The sequence below is a fragment of the Zalophus californianus genome, chromosome 2, assembly GCF_009762305.2.
Source record: "Zalophus californianus isolate mZalCal1 chromosome 2, mZalCal1.pri.v2, whole genome shotgun sequence".
In the NCBI taxonomy this organism is placed as follows: Eukaryota; Metazoa; Chordata; class Mammalia; order Carnivora; family Otariidae; genus Zalophus; species Zalophus californianus.
This window is the reverse complement of record NC_045596.1, coordinates 133,976,651-133,995,473: the sequence shown is the minus strand read 5'-3', so window position 1 is coordinate 133,995,473 and position 18,823 is coordinate 133,976,651. Positions and strand designations below refer to the sequence as shown.

Below are 18,823 nucleotides of genomic sequence, written 5' to 3'. Positions count from 1 at the left end.
AAAAATTCGGTAAATGTGAGGAATAATCTGTGAACTAGTTGTTTTATAAAATCAGACTGTGACTACTACCCCACCCATATTATTCTCTAATCAAACCTCAACATTTTCTGGAGAAAGAAATATATGAATCACTAATGTCAACCTTTAGCATAGCACCAGCAGAGACTCCTTATTAAAACAGTTATCAGTACTATTCCTAAGGCAACATCACCAAAGGAAACAAACAACTTAGAGCAAGTGTCACAGGTGCAACGTGAAGAAATAGTCTATATATAGTACTAGTTGTCATTCAGACTGAAACACCATTCCTTCCTTCATCCCATTAAAGTACTGGCTTGCAAGCATTTGACATCCAGCCAGAGAAAGAGTAACTTATGTCATCTTTTTAAATAATTAGACATAGAGTCCAATGTGTTCATAAAATAGGTCCGAACTGCAAGTCCCTCTTTCTTCTAGAACAGCAGTTTTCTGAACATTAGGTTCCCTTTCCAGAAGTTAGAACAAGCTGTTACTTGACTAGCTAATTATGGCTGGTAGTCAAAAAAGATCATCACAGGCTCCTTCACTGTTCTAGGACCTCAGTCTATAGATTCTGTTTGCACAACAGACCTTGCATCAATATAATGAAGTCATTAACCTCTGTTCTCTTTTAAGATGCATAAATTTCAAATCACAGTCATTAAAGCAATATTTATAATAAAAAGTATCAAAAATGTACCCTTACATTTATTAACTAAATTATGGAAAGTTCAAATAACTGAACGGTTAAACAGGCATTAAGATGCATAAAGTGTAAGCCTTTTAGAGTTTTTAATATTACAAGGCAACATATATATGTACACATATTCTTTAACTGAAATAAACAAGATATTAAATTGTTTATTAAGTATGCTCTTAAGTATGTGGAATGCATACATGTAAGACTAGATAGGAAACCACTAGAATATTACAGAATGATTTCCTGGATAGGAGATTATAAATGATTTTTTCCTTCTCTTTATCTTTGCTAATTTATATAGTAATTATTATTACTTTTTACATTAAAATTACATATAATTTTAAAAATATAACAATGTTTAAATATCATTTGCCTATACCTTCTTCCAAGTTCAGAAATACAGTTAGAGTCTCCAAAAAGGGACCAAAATGAAGGTCCTGTATTTGAAGAAGAGTGTTGTTATTCAATTCACCATTCCTCTGGGAAACAGAATTCCTAGAACTACAGGAGCGGGTTCATAGGGACACTCCAGGCTTCCTGGGCACAACTCTAGGAGGTACAACCACCCACCATCCTCTCCTGCCAGTTTCCTGAGCCATAAAATGAAGATGATAAGCATACTTACCTCAAAGGGTAGTTGCAATATTAAATGATTTCATATATAGAGATATGCTAAATACATATGTGTGTGCATATATATATGCAAATAAAATGCACATATATTTAGCATATAAAATGGTGACCTGGTAAATAGAAAGCACTATCAAAGCCTTAGCTATTTTTCTATCCTCATTTTATTACTACCACAACGATTACGACTTCTCTTACTACTACTGCCCCCACCAATGCTATCACCATTACTCTAACTATTGCTACTCTAAGAACAACAAACAGGCAATAGAGCCCCTCTCCCTCATGGGGCCATTTTCCAAAGAGAATAATGCCTGCCAATCTGATCTCGGAGAAGGAGAAGGGCAAAAGAGGCATGGGAATTGCAGCAGAGCTTGTTTTTCAGTAGATGCAATGTGCCCCTGGCACTCTTTCACTACATTCTGGCCTCCAGAGGCCATCCCGGTGCCTTCTAGTAGCACACCCAGGCCTGTATAAATCACCTCTTCCTGTCTCACTGACTGACATTTTATAAAAGTTTGTTCATATCTTTAAAATAGATTCTTAACATCTCTCTGGCCCATTCAGAATTACTCAAGAATACACCTTAATATTTCTGTGAAAGAGTTAGGTTACAGAAGGGTGGGAGTCATTATGCTTTAATAAGTTTTGTCAATTTAAATATTTATTTAGTAAATTTAAATAAAGATATTTATTTATTTATTTTTTTTAAGAGAGAGAGTGTGTGTGCATGGGCACACAAGGCGGAGGGGAGGTGGCAGGGGAGAGGCAGAGAGAGAATCCCAAGCAGGCTCCACACTCAGTGTGGAGCCCAATGTGGGGTTCCATCCCACAATCCTGATCATGACCTGAGCCAAAATTGAGAGTCGGAGGCTTAACCGACTGAGCCACCCAGGTGCCCCTTAAAATCAGTTAAAATTTTAAACACTTTAGTCAAAATAAAAATATTTAATTGTGAACAATAAACAACTGGGGTAAAAAATAACTAGTAAAAGTTAGTGGCTGAGTTCCCTCTGCTGAGTCAGGGAACTTAAACATAGGCAGCCACATGTGTAACAGGTAAGTCCTAACCTTCTTTGGTCATAGCTGATTGGAACTAACTACACATCTGCCCCAAGCCCAGCCAATCAGATTGTAGCCTGAAGAATCCAAAGAAAAGATATGGGCAGTACAGTCAAATGACATCATCATTAGGGACATAAGGTGATAAATCAACAGTCAGCACATACGAATCAAAATCGGAGGAAGAAAGGCATTAATAGCCTTAGAAAGCGGAAGCCAGTCGACCGACAAATGCAAGGATGAGAGACCATATGGTCCTGAGAAGCAGAGAAGTCAACAACAGTCCCTGGCTTTCTATTTCCAGTCCCATGTGGTCTCAATGAACTTTCTTTGCTTCTCTTTAGATGTTTATGAGACTGCCTGTTACAGAGGCAGAGATGAACAAATTTGCCCTAAACTAGCCTGAAATGTATATTCCTGTAACAAATGGACATGTCACCAGCCATCTTTTTGTTCTTTTCCTTGGTTAAAGAGATTGGAATAGTGTTTAAGCATCAAATAGTCCTTTCTTAAAGACAGACGCCCCAAGATACTACCCTGGCTTTGTGTCAGCAGAAGAGGAAACAGGAAAAGAAGAATTCTGCAAAAGGATTTTAAGCTTCATGGATAATCTATTACAGAATATCTATACAATACCTGCTTCTTGGAAGAAACATGGATTCCTTAATGAACACGGAACCAGAGAGAAGTATATACCAGCAGGTCCCAATATCATCAGGACTGGAAAAAAAGATAATAAAATCAGATAATTATCTAAGACAACAACAACAAAATCAAAACACACATAGCACAAAGTATAGTACCCATGTTCCTTTTAGAACCATGAAGAACAATGAAATAGCATAAAACAAGTACATAAAAATACCATTTCATTTTTTAAATTATCTTTTATCTCAAAAATAAGTTGAAGATATTAATCAGTATATTTAAATGTTTTAAATGTTCCTTAGACCTATTGCACCTACCATCCCAAGTTTTAGCTTTTTAATTTTTTTGACTAAAAATACTTCCCCTGCTTCATAAAACAAAATATAAAGAGGTAAACAGTGAAACTCAGTCTTCCCAACCTTTTCCTAGGTCTACCAAGCTCCCACATTTTTCTACCACACTTGTTGGATATTCTTTCAGAATTTCTTTTTGTGCATGCACAGAAAAATAGACACATATTCTTATTCCCTCCACTGTCTTTTTTTTCTTTTTATGGAAAGACAGCATACTCTATAGTGTTCTTTCCTTTGTGCTCTTAGAGATCTTTTTATGGGAGTACAACTTTCTTGTGGATGTGCCATATTTGCTTTAAGCAGCCCCAGTGACAGTCATTTGTTGTTTTTAATCATTTGCAATTATTTAAAAATAATAAATAAAAAGTGCAATGAGTAACCTTGTGCATACATTATTGACTATGACTGGTAACCAGAAGTGTAACTGTTGGGTCTTTTGATAAATGTCAAATTCCTCCGCAGGTGCTCAGCAACCTATTTGCCTATATACTTTCACACAGCTTTACTAATATATAATATAGTTCGTTATATTAGTTTAACAAATGTTTCACAATTTTATGAGGAGGGCTATTCTAGGTCCCTAGGATACTTCGGGGAACACCACCACCACCACCACCACCAAGTCTCTTCCCTTATGGAGTTTATAATCTGGTGGGACAATACAGATAATAAACACGAAAAGTAATAAATTGGTAAATTACAAATCAGTGCTCTGGGGAAAGAAATTACTACAGGTTAAGGAAAATAGGGGGCAGGGTGTTATAGTTTCAAATGGCTGGGGAAGATGAGTCTCGCTGAGAAGAGCACATTTGAGCAAAGGAGCTGACAGCCAACTGGGTTCCTAGGGAACCAGCATTCCAGGCAAAGGGCAGGGAGGATCCAGTGTTTGTGCAAAGGCCGACATGGCCTAGCAAGGGGGAGAGTATGGTGTGGCTGAGGCAGAGTAGGTGGCGGGTAAGCCACTGGGGGGCATAAGGAATTCTACCACTGAGACTTTTTATCAATCTTTTAGGTTTTTGCCAATCTGCTTGATGAAAATGAGATCTTAGTATATCTTTTTCATTTCTTTTTCTGATTATTACAAGAGCATCTTTTTTCTTATTTCCATGAGTCATATCTTTTTCTGTGAAATCAGTTTACTACTTTTAACCAATGTTCTATTAAGTTGTGGTACTTCTTCTAATCTAGAAACTTTATAAAAATTAACCTTTTTTAAAACACGTGCTGTGAATACCTTTTTCCTCAGTTTGTTGCTTTATCCTTTGTGCTTTTTGCCATGTGTAAGTTATTTTATTTTATCCAGTCAAGTCCACCAAATTTATTACTTAAAATACGGGCTCAGCTACTATTAAAACAAAACAAAAAGCTAAACATAGTAATGGCTTAACCAGGAGGGAGTTCATTTCTCTCTCACACACATAATAACAGCCTTAACAACAAAGGCCCAAGGCTGATAGGATGGTTCCATGGTATCGCGAACTCAGGCTCTTCCTATTGTGTGGCTTAGTCATCCCCAACCCATAACAATCATGTCATAGTCTCAAGTGGCAGCTTCCTATCTCACCACTATATTCATATTCTAGCCAGTGGACGCAGTGGAAAGAGTACAGAGCCTACCCCATTGCTGTTAAGAGTTACAACCAGGAAGCTGCATGCTACACTTGTCCCACATCACAATGAACCACGTGTGTGTTGCAAGGGAGTCTTCATCAATTCCCCCCCGCCAAGTTTTCTCCTTTTTGGGGAGTGAGTGGGAGGTGTAAATAGATTCCAAAAGTTTTTAAAGGACAATAAATTCTATTTATGATTCTGAATAGTTATTTAAAACACCAATCACTATCATGTAATCATTTTCATTTTGCTATCTGCTTCTAAACAAATCAGCAGTTGACCATTGTTTCCTCCCAGTCCAGTCTTAACTAATATCACAACTACTGAGTCCTCGATGGCAAGGCCTCATGAAAATGTAAAGGAACAACACTGTCAAATAGAGTTTAGCTCCAAGGAAACCATAAAAGTTAAATGATTTCTCAAATGAAAATGCAAAGTACAATACTTCAGAAATAACTCATATCCTTTTCTCTCCAGATTTTAATCATTAGCTTTTGCAATCTACAATCATTTACCTAGTTTTGAGGGAAAAACTTTGTCTTTCTTAGCATAAGGTGACAGAATTATCATTAAATTCTAATTTATGTCAAGTGAAAGTGTGTTCTCCCAAATGCAAGCATAGCTTAAAATTTTTTTTAATAATAATAAAACACTGAAATAAAAAGAAAAAAAAGAATTATGTAAACGTAATCTGCTCTTACAGTGCCCCCAAAAGGTTGGTCAAGAGAAATGAAATCTAGAAAAACAGGAAGTTAAGGTAGATCAGTGCTTATTAACTATGTGGCCTTGGGCAAGTTATTAGAGTGACTGTAAGGATTAAATGAACAATGCTCATTAAATGCAAATAATAATTATTGTAGAGCTTTTTATCACGTACCATGGTCTAGATTAACTGTGACATAGAGAATATAACAAACATTCGTTGGCTTTCTAGTTATTCTGTATCTGTCCATTTTGAAGGCAAATTATTATGGATAAAGTAAGTGTAAGGTTTGTAAACTCGGCTTTCCTGGCACTGATCATAAAGCACACATGAAATGAAAGGCGACCTATGTCCAAAGTGGATAAAGGACTATAATAGCAAATATTCTGGCTCCCTGAAAGCCCATTCATTACCCTATAATTAGGGTTCATTCTTCTAGAAAAAAACAAAGGAGATAAAGATAAGAAACTGATCCATCCAAACTTTTCCACTTACTATAATTTTGTTTTCCTAATAGATGGGCTGTTTCCTCTAACTTTTCCAAAAAATTCAAAGGTTAACTCACATGAGAGCTATATTTGCTTGAGTAGGAATTGGCAGAAGATGATCATTCAATTAACAAACATTTATTGAATTTGGTAAGCATTTACACAACACACCATGCCAAATATAATCACTGCAATTTCTTTATTACTGAGTTGTCTCTTTTTTACAGATGCAGGTTTTATAAAAGTAAGCTCATTAGAACTAAGAAAACAAAAACAGTGAATCTTATTTTAACGTGTTCTGGAAATAGCTGTAAGCTAGAAAATCCCTCCCATCTCCTTCTCTTCCCACCCATCCCCCCACAGAACTCATGTGGGTTTGTGTTCCAAAAATTCCTTGCTGTGAGATGCCACCACAAAATCTGTTTTACTTAGTCTTAATCATCCAGAAAATTCTCCTGACTTTGTTAGAAATCATCTACAATTATGCCTCAGGCAGGCAGTGTTTCAGTATGGGGTACATCCCGCTTCCCTTCAAAGTCTGCAAATATTCCTTTCCCACAGTGCAGCTGTCGTTTTCCGAGAGGTTTTAGACCGTTTTTGCACATACAAAGTGATGATGTTTTTTCAAAAGAAAAAATGAGTAAGTCCTAAGAACAGTACTTAGCAGGAACAGCATTAAACTTTTCTACACTTAAAGGGTAAGCAAATTGAATCCAGGACCTCGCTTACAGACATACTAGCAACGAAGTTAGCTAACAGAAGATTGACTATAACAGTAATAGTTATCTGGGACTAACGCTGGGAATTTTTTTTGTCCAGTGGTTCTCAGGCTTTCATATGCATATGAATCACCTGGGACATTAATGAAGAATGCATGCTCCCAGGCTCTGCCTACTATTCCACCCGATCCCACAGTCCATGATCGTTAGGTGGGAGATCCATCAGAGTGACTTTCAAACAAATATCCCAGGTGATTCTTATGCCTGGGGCTTGTCAACTTCAAAAAACCTTTAGAAAAACTGTCTCAATATTAAGCCCCAACAACAAATGGCAAGAAAAAAAAAAGTACAACTCTTATCAATGTCTGTGCCAATACGTTGCAGGTGTTGTATTCACCAGTGTTATTTTAATTTTTTCCTCAAATAATTGTTTTATGTTTTAAAAATATGAGCTAAAGGCTGAAATTATGAGCTAAGGGGAAAAGTTGAATCTTAGAATAAACCTGATTGAACATCTCCAAATAACCTAAGTCTTAACACCACCAGCAATGGGTAGAAGAGAGAAACCTAAAGATTAAAGAGGGACATATAGCAAAGTAGTATGTTGCAAGTCTCTCTGATTAGCCAAAATGGACACTTAGAAAAGACCTATAAATTTTTAGACTGAACTAAGAACTACAACAGACAACTGTTTGATGCCAATACAGCCCATTCTGCAATCCACAAAATGAAAGCCACAAAAACCTAGATGTATAAGATACTCTGAAAGCCTATTTTTTTAATCTCATCAACAGGGAGAAAATGAATAAACCCAAACAAAACAAAAACAAAATATAAACAGACAATTACAAAATGATCTCTTCACTCCCAGTATAATTAGATAGAAAGACTCTGAAGTAATCAAAAATGAATGCTGCCCTTTAAGAACCAAGGCTAAACGGAAACGGCAAGTGCAGATCTGGAGTAATGGGGAAGAGGCAAGCATGTGATCTGCTGCCATTCTTTCCCCACCTTATTTCCTTCTACTCCTCATCACAAACCCACCACTGCTGACAGGCTGCTTTCCTGTCTTTCTTTCCCACCTCTGTCAATCTGTCCAAGATGTTTACCTTTCTCCATCTTCTCAATCATATCGTACCTGAAAGAAATGGTTCAAACCCTATTTCTTTAACAAAATCTTCTCACTCACTGTTTTCCAAATTCCAAAATATTTACCCCATCTAATTTCATTTTATTTTATATTTTTCTCTATTGAATTCTTAGTCCTGAGGTATCTAGGTATCTTCCTCCAACTACACTGAACCTCCTTTTAGACAGGAACCGTGTGCTGTACCAGGTAGAAACTGGGCACCATTTCAGTTATCATTTGCTCGGGTAGATCAGATCATTGCATGCTTCTGCTCATAACCCACCGTTCCCTCACAAGGGACAGTCCAAACCCCTTGGCATAGCACGTAAGGGAAGCAATATATTGCTATGCAAAGCACAAAGGTTTTGGAACATATGTTCTTTCCTACTAGCCATGTGATCCTGGTGAAGTTAAATTCTGACATTCTAGTTCCTCCACTGTAAAACGGGGCTATCGATACCTTTTTCATGACATTATTTGGATTTAACAAAACAGTATATATGCAGTGCCTTGTATAATAAGTACACAAAAAAATACCAGTTCTCTTCATCTCTTTTCTTCTCTTATGACCCTTTCTAAAAGGGCCAACCTACAACTGTACTTTCTATTCCTAATCCTGAATATCCTATACTGCAAACTTCACCCTGTTCAGCCATACTACACTTTTTTCCCACCAATGCCTCAGGGCCTTTGAACAAACCTGCTGTTCCAGCTTCTAAACAGTACCTTTTATCTAGTAAACTCATTACTCATCCCCTTTGATTTCCAGGTTAACTACCACTTCCTCTGAGACGTGTTTTAGTAGCTTTCAAATAAAGTGAGTCACTTTCCTCCTGAGTTTCCAGAGCATTTTGTACATGCTTATACTAAGCAGTTGCCAGTATCATAATATTTATTTTAGGAGTCTTCCCCCATTAGTTTTTAAACTCCTCTAACTCACCAGCACCCCCAATATACAACACTACACAATGCTTGATTGGCACTCAGCTATATTCTTAATGAATGAATTAATAATTTAATAGACACCAACTCAGATATGGTATTAAAGTGAAAGTCGGTTAAGCATCAGACTCTTGGTTTCCACTCAGGTCACGATCACAGGGTCATGAGACCTGGCTGAGCAGGGAACAGAGCTCTGCATTCAGCGTGGAGTTGGCTTGTCCCTCTCCTTCCCCCTGTATTCCTGCCCCCCCCACTCTCTCTCTCTCCCTCGCTCTCTCTAAAGTAAATAAAATCTTTAAAAAAAATAAAGTGAAAGTCAAAGACATAAGTTTCAATTTACCAGTAACCAGAAAAATGAAACCAGGCTAAAAGAACTTCCTTAGCAATATCCTGTAAATCCACACGGTGGCGATGTCTCCATGTGAAAGAGCTGTGCGTGCAGCTCCACATTCCCTATTTATAAAGCAGGAAGCTAATACAAGGGATCAAATTGAAGTTAACAAAGGAGTTAAAAGATCATCAGCACCAAAAGAAAACTAACTCAGCAAAGATGGCTATTAGAGAGCAAAAAACTAACATGAAAAGGCTACTTTATTAAGCTGTTAATATGATATGAAAATTTAATGGTGTTTTGTGGCACCCAATCAACCAAAAGGGCTGCTTATGGCAATGAAGGCAAGGAAAACTGAGGAGCGAGAACGACTTGTAACAAAACATGAGTGGCAGGAATGGGGCAGGCGGCTGTGAGCAAAGGATACTTAGCTAAGCTTAATATTCAACTCAAAACAGACATCTAAGGGGGGAGAGGGGTGGTGGCAACAAATAAGACACTGCAACATTGGTAAGAATGGTACCCTTGCAAAATCCAAACAGTCTGGACCCGAAGTTGGTGCCTTCCCAGGTGACCTGACAAATAAGGCATGAGGAGGGCATGAGCACTACAGGAAGGGCTCCCTCCCACTTTAGCAGATCAAGTGCAATACGGCATTGGCACAAGTCCAAAGTGATCCAGGGAAGTGTAGAAGCACCTCTATGGTGCTTTCTATGGGCAGCATTAGCAAGGGCTTTAGAACACAGAGAAGCAAAGACATGAAAATCATTCAAGCATCGGGGAAGTGTCTACAAATAGTGGTTAGGAAGACCATTCAGGGAAGAGGTGGTACATGGCAATCACAGAGAGGTTAGGTACAACTAAGTCCTCAAACATCAAACATCAATTTTTTGGATATTTTAGAAGGGATGTTATACCATATTCAAACAACAAAGTTGCTAGCATCCGAGAGACGCAGAGACAGGATTATTATCACCTTTATGTGGGCGACTGGCTCACATCCAGGGTAAAACATCAGAAAGGGAAAAAAAAAAAAAATGAAGACTAACAAAAATTCCAATAACTAAGTGGAGACAACTAGCAAGGAATCTCAGAGCGCCAGCCACCTAGTGCCCAAAACTAGGAAAACGCCTGTTCCTTTTCCTGTATCCACTATCTGAGCAGCACCTTCCAACCAGAGGACAAAAACCAGAAAATAGAAAACCTTCCTAAGTGTCCCCTTCCCCCCCAACCTATCATCACATTCTTTTTGTGCCTCCCAACCCCTAAGCCTCTTTTTTTTGCTTTTAGTCAAACTAAAATGGAGACTTTATTTTGTTTAACCAGCGGGACGATACTTCAGAACTGAAAGGAGTGCTATAAACCCAAAATTCATAAACCCCTATCTACTTCTTTATCACATGTCCTTTGGACCTTACTGTTCTAAGTGTGGTGCCCTGGTAGCAGCATGGACATCACTTGGGAGCTTGTTAGAAATGCAGAATCTCTGGCCCTACCTCAGATTTACTAAATCTGCATTTTAACAAGATGTCCAAGAGGTCTGTACATACATCAAATTTTGGGGAACACTGCTTCATAGATGACTTTTAAAAAGGAAATTTTAGCTGTAAAATGATATCGTACTCTTAAGCTCCCTCTCCAGGAAATTAAAAGCACTAATTTAACAAAAATATAGCAATTACAAATCTCTTGCAGAGCCATCAGCAAAAGCCTCTCAATGGAAGCGCTCTGAAGTTCAGGCCCTCACTGCTGCTCACCTATGCCGTCTTCACACTCGGCTGATAGGCTTAGACTTGTACTCTCGAATATAAGATTATGCCAAAAACCAACATGAAAATAACTTTACGTATTTACAGCAAATTGTTCTCTGTTCTTTTACAGAAGTCAGGCAGTCAGTTCGCATCAGAGGTTTTCAATATGCACTTGCGAGCCCCCTGGGACTGCACACTGTCCAACCCTCCTCTGACCGTAATAGCTGCTGCTATTGAGCTAAATAGGATTTCCTATGAACAAAGTGTTCCATAGCTTAAAAAAAGAAGTTCAAACAATGGCCACCTTCCAATAGGCAGATGGCTTTCAGATACACAATAATTGTAATCTTTTTCAAATACATCACATCATTTTTGTTACTGGATTTATCAAAAAGTTTAATCATTAGTTGTTTTTGGTTTTTGCTCCTCTGACGGGGCTGTAAGCTATAAGCTGAAAAGCAAAATATGTATTATTTATTCTTGTATGGTCAGTGGCACAAAGTAAGCTCACCAGATAAATTAATGCAACACAGCAACGTAAGTAACCCTAACAATATTAGGTCAAAAGAAAAGTGAACCCACATCATTTTACTAAGGCATAAAATATAAAATATATTTTAGAAAGAGATGTACCAAGAGTTACAGGTGTTTGGCATTTGTATTTCTAACCTACAGAGAATATTTATCATAAAATTATATACTTCATAATATTTAATTATATATAAATATATGAATTCCCATACTTATAAAAACACATTTAAAAAAGAGGGTAACTTTTTAATTCTATTTCCTAAAAGTTCTAAATTGTAAGGAAGTTACTTCACTTTTACAAATAAAAACTTTGAGGGGAAAAAAAGCACCATTTAACATTAAGTTTTTCAGAAAATCCTTATTCTCTACTCAATAGCAACTCAATTGCAGAGACTTGGAACCATGGAAAAGGAAAGTAAATAGCATCAGAAGAACTGAAAACTGATGAAAATATTAAGGCTATTTCAGCTTTATTTTGAAAAAAAAATTGTATTTTAGGGGCGCCTGGGTGGCTCAGTCCGTTAAGCGTCCGCCTTCGGCTCAGGTCATGATCCCAGGGTCCTGGGATCGAGTCCCACATCGGGCTCCTCGCTCAGCAGGGAGTCTGCTTCTCCCTCTCCCTCTGCCTGCCACTCTGCCTACTTGTGCTATCTCTGTCAAATAAATAAATAAAATCTTTAAGGAAAGGAAAAAAGAAAAAAATTGTATTTTGAAAATAAAGGGAATATAGTAGGCATACATTTTTTTATTGTAATTTACATAACCAGCAAAATGAACCATATAAACTTATTGAAGAACTAGTAAAGCCAAAAATACTGTAGGTTCATAAATGGAGTCATTCTTTTTTTTTTTTTTTTTAAGATTTTATTTATTCATTCATGAGAGACAGAGGGAGAGAGAGAGAGAGAGAGAGAAGCAGAGGGAGAAACAGGCTCCCAAGGAGCAGGGAGCCCGATGCGGGACTCGATCCCAGGACCCTGGGATCATGACCTGAGCCGAAGGCAGACGCTTAACCATCTGAGCCACCCAGGCGCCCTGGAGTCATTCTTAAACATAAAATTCATTTAAAAAATGAAATGAAGGAGTGATGCCTTGGGAGCCATGAAGTTATTAAAAACACTTTTTTTTGACAAGAAAGAAAAAATGTCAATGCAGATTACATATTTATTACAATATATCAATCAGTCATTCAGCTATATTGAGGGTAGAGGGATATATTGGAGGGCTTACGAAACAATTTATCAGATTTAAAAGACCAGCCAAATCTGAAAAATTAACAGTTTTGAAAACTACCAATGGGTCATAAAATTAATTTATAAAGCCATGTCTTTTAGAATTATGCACTGCAATTTCGTTTTCACAACAAACCCATTCCTCATGAAGAAAAAACTGGTGCTCAGAAATTAAAGAGAATTGTAGACATCCAGAAACTGAGTCAAATCCAAAGCCAGATCTGCCCAACCCACTAAACAAGGGTCTGGAGTAACTGTGATAATACTGCCCAACAATTTACAGCACCACTAACCCGTACTTATCAGAAAGCAGTAAGTCTTATTTACCAACTATATATTTCCTTAAATAGCTATCTATATTTGCAAGTTCAGAGGTCTTTATGCACTAAGGAGTTTCACAGAAAATTGATACAAAGAATCTGATACCTAACATGCAGTCAGCTCTTTTATTACAAAATGAGACCATAATGAAGGTCTTTTTTTTTTTTTAAAGGTTTTATTTATTTGACAGAGAGAGACACAGCGAGAGAGGGAACTTGGCTGATCTATAAAACAGTGTATCTTCCTTTGAAATAAATTCAAAAAAATAAGAGAACAGATTAATGCAAATTTCTGTACTAGAAATGGCAAATGTAAACCCCAGTCCTTGCCCTGACAATTTCAAACTAAATACAGTTTTGAAAGTTATTTAATCTTCCATTCACCACAAAAATAAAACATTTTCATTGGAAGACTACTAGTCAATATTAAAATATCGATATTGCTAAGAAGCCCTAAAGTATTACCATATGTACATAAAACAATATTTCTAAGTATGTCCATATGTTGGTATTATACACACACACACACACACGCACGTGTGTGTATTTGAATTTTCATACTTACGTAGGGCACATGAGTACCTCACAACATGCCAAACTTGGTGGCCAAATATCCCTGTACTACAATTCTATGCACAGGTTAATTCTTTAAAAATATCATTCCTTCATGTAAGTGAAAATCTTAGGTTTCACCATTTTCTTTATATACACATACAAGTATAGCAAAATTATGGAAACATGGACAAGAAGGATACTTAAAAATTGTGATTACATCTTGCTAGGAAAGAAAGGAGATTTGAAGTATTTTCTTTTTTTTCTTTTTTCTTTTTTTTTTTTAAGGGCGCTAAAGCAACCTAGGTAGTAGATGTGTAACGTAAAATAAAATAAATGCTTGGCCACATCAGGAAGGAAAAAGCAGTACAATAATTGGATATGGGCCAATTCTAACGGATGGCAAAGAGTCAAGGAGACCATTCTAACGGATGGCAAAGACTGGCACACTTGGAGTCTGTAGGAAGGGGGCAGGAGGGGAGGCCAGCAGTACAGGAGAGAGCAGGAATAACCACCCTGTGCAGGAAAACGGACACCCCTTCCCCCTGGAGGGATGGGTCAGACAGGAGGCACCTGCAGCCACAGACAAATTGGGTATCTGAGAACAGAAACTACAGCCTGAAGCCAAGTCCCTGGAGGAGGCGTGGGAGGGCACAAAGGGGACAGCGGTGGCTTGCTGGCCTTGCAGAGAAGTGACAATTCAGGATAGCTGCTGTGAAAACAGGAAACCATGTCAACAAATGAAGAGACTGCTATAAGCAATAAGGGCCGAGCTGAGGCTTAAAGTTCTAAATTGCACATTGCACATTTAGAGATTTAAATCAAAATGCTTGAAGAGATTCAATAGGCCTCAGTGAAGCTTTTTTTTTTGGAGGAACAATTTCCTCTCCTGCAATAAGGAGAAAGAAACCCCTTCACAAAATGCTATGAAAACTCTTTTGGAAACCAAAGCATTCAGGCAAACATACATGTGGAAATAGAGTTACACATATTATACTGTGGGTGTGGGGTGTGTGCTTACACTTTTTAAAAATGTATATAATGGTTGAATTTCTGATCCAAAGGTTTTTAGCACTTCAAATGTATCTATAAATTAAACTGAAATGGTGAGGGTGGTTGGCCACTAAAGAAAAACTAAAGCTGAAAGGACATATTATCTCATTTCTTGAATTAAATTCTTTAAGTAAAATATCTCTAAATTAAAGTCCGTCAGGTTAGGAATTTATATTATCCAACTCTGATTCCCAAGTGAGCAAAATACCTACCATATAGTAGATAACAAACGAAAAGGCAGGCAGAAATCACCGGCTATTCTCATCCTCTGTATAAAGTTCAACTAATTTTATCTATCTAGTACAGAAAAATACTAGAATCTAAATGGTCAATTCTAAGTTTTTTAAAGTTCTTTTTCATCAGAAGTACAACTCTCCCCCAATCTTGATGCATTTTAAAGCAACATTTAGCATAAAGCAGCATAAAACAAATGCTGGTTTATGCTAAAACAGTAACACCACAGGAGTCAGACATCACTACCATAATGCCTTCCTAACAAAAGTCTAAAGCAGCTAAAAAATTGGGAGACCAAAATGTAAATTATCAAAACACTGATGATGACAAAGACAGGAGCAGCTAACATTTTTTAAGATTTCTTTATTTATTTTAGGGGGAGGGGAGCGGGAGAGAATCTCAAGCAGACTCCCTGAGAAGCTGCTAACATTTTTATGCACTTACTACGTATGCAATGCTCTACATACTTTACACATAATACTGATACTGTCCTCACACCAACACTAAAGAATAGGTACAATATTGTTCCCATTTTATAGATGAGAAAAATGAGGTACAGAGTTAAGATCAAAAGAGTATTATATTTACCTGGTGAAATTATTAAAACCATAGACTTGGAAGTTACCAGCACACAAACATAATGAGGAAAAGAAAATATTCATCACTTGGTCATAAAACCAAAGTCTACAAGTCTTTGATATTCTGGCTACACTACATTCTTAAAGCTCAAGGGAGAACAAGAACAGACAAGTCCTTTCCCTCATGAGTTAATAACAACAGGTCCCCAAAAGAGGAATAGCATTATTAAGTTATCTGAGACTTTTATGTATCACAAATACAAGTGTTCTTTAATTTTCAAAACTGCATTTACACGAATTGGTAAAAGCAGCAACATGTCTATTCAAGGATCACAGAAGAAAACGTTCCAATTACCCTTCATCACAAGATTGGCCAAATACTAGGGATCTGATTAAGTGATCTACAATTAGTCTCTGTGAATTTTTGGTCTTAGGAAATCATGATCTCCTGAATATCCACAGACTTTTCATTGCTTACTAACACTGTCACCTAATTCTAACTAGTCAAAAATGACCAACTGCTACAATCAACTTTATATATAAACTCTAGCCTAAATGCAATCAATTTAGGATTACTTATAAGACATGGCTTTGCATTATCAGCATAACTCACATTCACTGTCTAACCTGACTTAAAAAAAAAAAAAACTCAGGTATATTTAAAGACACTGTAACCTACCTTCAATTTAAATAAATAATAAGTAATCATTGCTAGGGACTCAGGATAATGAAGGCAGAACTGATGGTGGGTTTCACCACCCCAGGCAAGCCAGCAGCAGGGAGGGATGATGTGTTTATACTGACTTGCACACAAGCAATGGTATTTTTATGGCACCATTTCTTACGATGGCATGAAAACGGCCGGAAAAAGCTGGTGAGTGATAACAGCTAAGGTGACAAAATCACAATGTCTAGACTCAGATCCAGATCCCACTTTCAACAATGAAACCTTGGCAAGTTCCTTAGCCCCTAAAAGCCTCAGTTCCTTCATGTGTAAAACTAGGGTGATGACAACATCGACCCCACAAGGCAAACTATAAGGAATAAGGAAATTAATGCATGTAAAGCACTTATTAGACTATGTGGGAGATAGGAAGTCCTTGTTAAATGTTTGCTATGATCTCATCATCAATACTACCAAAACTGTGTTTTAAGGGAGGAGGGCAAAGGAACAGAAGGTTGACACTTAGTGCCACTAGATTGCTTCAATAAATGTTAATAATAGTCCTCAGAGATTTTCAACCCTGACATGTGTACACCTTATTCTCCACTGATAGCTTCTAACTGCTCCTAAAACAAATATTCTAAAATATCTGTACCTTAATTTCTTCAAGAATAAATATTAACAAATATATCCTGATTACTTACTATTCTTCTACATTTGATGTACATTCTTTTAATCTCAAGACTGGATATTTACAAATCCTGTTAAACAGCCTCTAGATGTCATAGTTTCCTAAGTTACAACCTAAGAATCACCCTAGATCAGATCAGATCACCTGTATCTTCTTCTAAACCCCATCCCTGACTCCCCCCATTCCTTCAGTTAGCCTCAGTTCAAGCACTACCCTCCTCAGATTACTTCGATTGTCTCCTCACTACTCTCCCTGCCCAGCCACTCAATCTACTCCACCTTTGTATTTTCAGAGAGACACAGGTATCATCTTTGAGGGGAAGGATGGGGAGGCATTTGGTCACATCATTTTGCTGCTTGCAAACTAGCCACCTGGCTACAGATTAAAAGAGATTTAAGAAAAATATTAACCAATAAACTGTAAAGAAAAGATTTTTTTGAGACAAAGAGATTTTGAATATTTTCATAATATTAAGGAATTATTTTTTTAAGGTTCAAAGATAATATTGTGGTTAGGGTTTTTGTTTAAGTCTTTATCTCTTAAAGATAAAGATACATATCAAAATTGATACGGAAGAATTGTTATGTCTGGATTTTACTTAAAAATAATCCAGTTAGAGGTGGGAGGGGGGAGTAAGAGATGAAACATAATTGGCCATCAATTAACAATGCTGGATGATGCGTACAGGGGGTCCATTATACTACTGTCTCTAATATTGTGAACATTTGCAATTTTCCATAATAAAATGTTATTTAGAAGGGAAAAAACTCATTTCCAATTGCCTAAAGAATCACAACTGGTATTTTTAACAACACATTCACAAGCAAATATGACTGTAGCCTGACTCTCAATTTGTCATCCTGACGCACACCCAGATGTCAGTGGCCCTGAACTTGCCGCAGGTATTCAGAACATCAGACCAGGTCCCTTCCCCTCTCTGTGTCCCCATACTTACTGTTCCCTCTGCCAAAAAAGTCTCTCTAGATCACCAGATACACTTTTGAGACCTAGGGCCACTTCTCTGAGACTCTTCCCATTCCCCTCAAGGCTTCCCTTGTACTTCTTCAGCCCTTAGTACCTATCTATACTCTCAGTTCTTCTGGTTGGTTACTTTCTGTTGTTGTTGTTTTCCTTTTATTCTATTTCTACCTCCTTCAAGAGATTATAATTACAGCCTCCCTAAGGGGGAGAAGCTGTATTTCATTTATTTCAATAAATATTCCCTATAATAAGCATGGAAAGTAGTAATTATTTATTTAATAGCACTTTGAAAAACAGAAAGTCAACAGAACAACAGCCAATCATGGCAAACATTATTAATAAAATAATATGTGCAGTAAACCAGTTTATATGTCCTTAATACAATATATTTACCTACTATGTTTATCACATTCTTAAAAAAGAAACTGTTGTAATTTTTTCAAGGAATATGTTACATATCTTGAAAGAAATATCAGTATTATTTATAGAACAAACTAAGCCCAAAGAGATGCGGGCAGCTTATTTTCCTATTTCTGAAAAGGTTATAAACTAAAATATGACATTTATGCTATCATTAAATCTCATCTGATGTGGTTGTGGGAACATGTATTTTGTTCTGTTGGAAAGACTACACTGTTTCTTATTTCATAATGATAAAAACGTCAAAATACTCCATAATATTAAATAATATCTCTGAACCACAAGTGAGAGATATATAGGTATAGATGGGAACTTAGCAGCAAAGGACTGTAAACTTTTACTTTAGGACAGGTAATAGTTGAAATGTTTTATGTTTCTAAATTACAAAAAATAAGTTAATAACTTAGCCATTACTAACACTTTTGTGATACTTTAAGGAAATTATTTCATTATTTCAGTACACTGTACAAAGAGAAAGAAAA

The 18,823-nt window shown here is 36.9% G+C and overlaps 1 protein-coding gene across 12 annotated transcripts in view; it reads right to left on the bottom strand.

Annotated features, from left to right (window-relative positions):
- The window catches only part of RAPGEF2 (Rap guanine nucleotide exchange factor 2), a 235,011-nt gene that overhangs the window by 134,455 nt on the left and 81,733 nt on the right, over positions 1 to 18,823 (bottom strand). For all 12 annotated transcript variants that reach the window (XM_027597876.2, XM_027597879.2, XM_027597883.2 and 9 more), the window contains exon 4: positions 3,047 to 3,130. In XM_027597876.2, the coding sequence (XP_027453677.1) occupies positions 3,047 to 3,130 (84 nt within the window). The remainder of the gene's footprint in view (positions 1 to 3,046; positions 3,131 to 18,823) is intronic.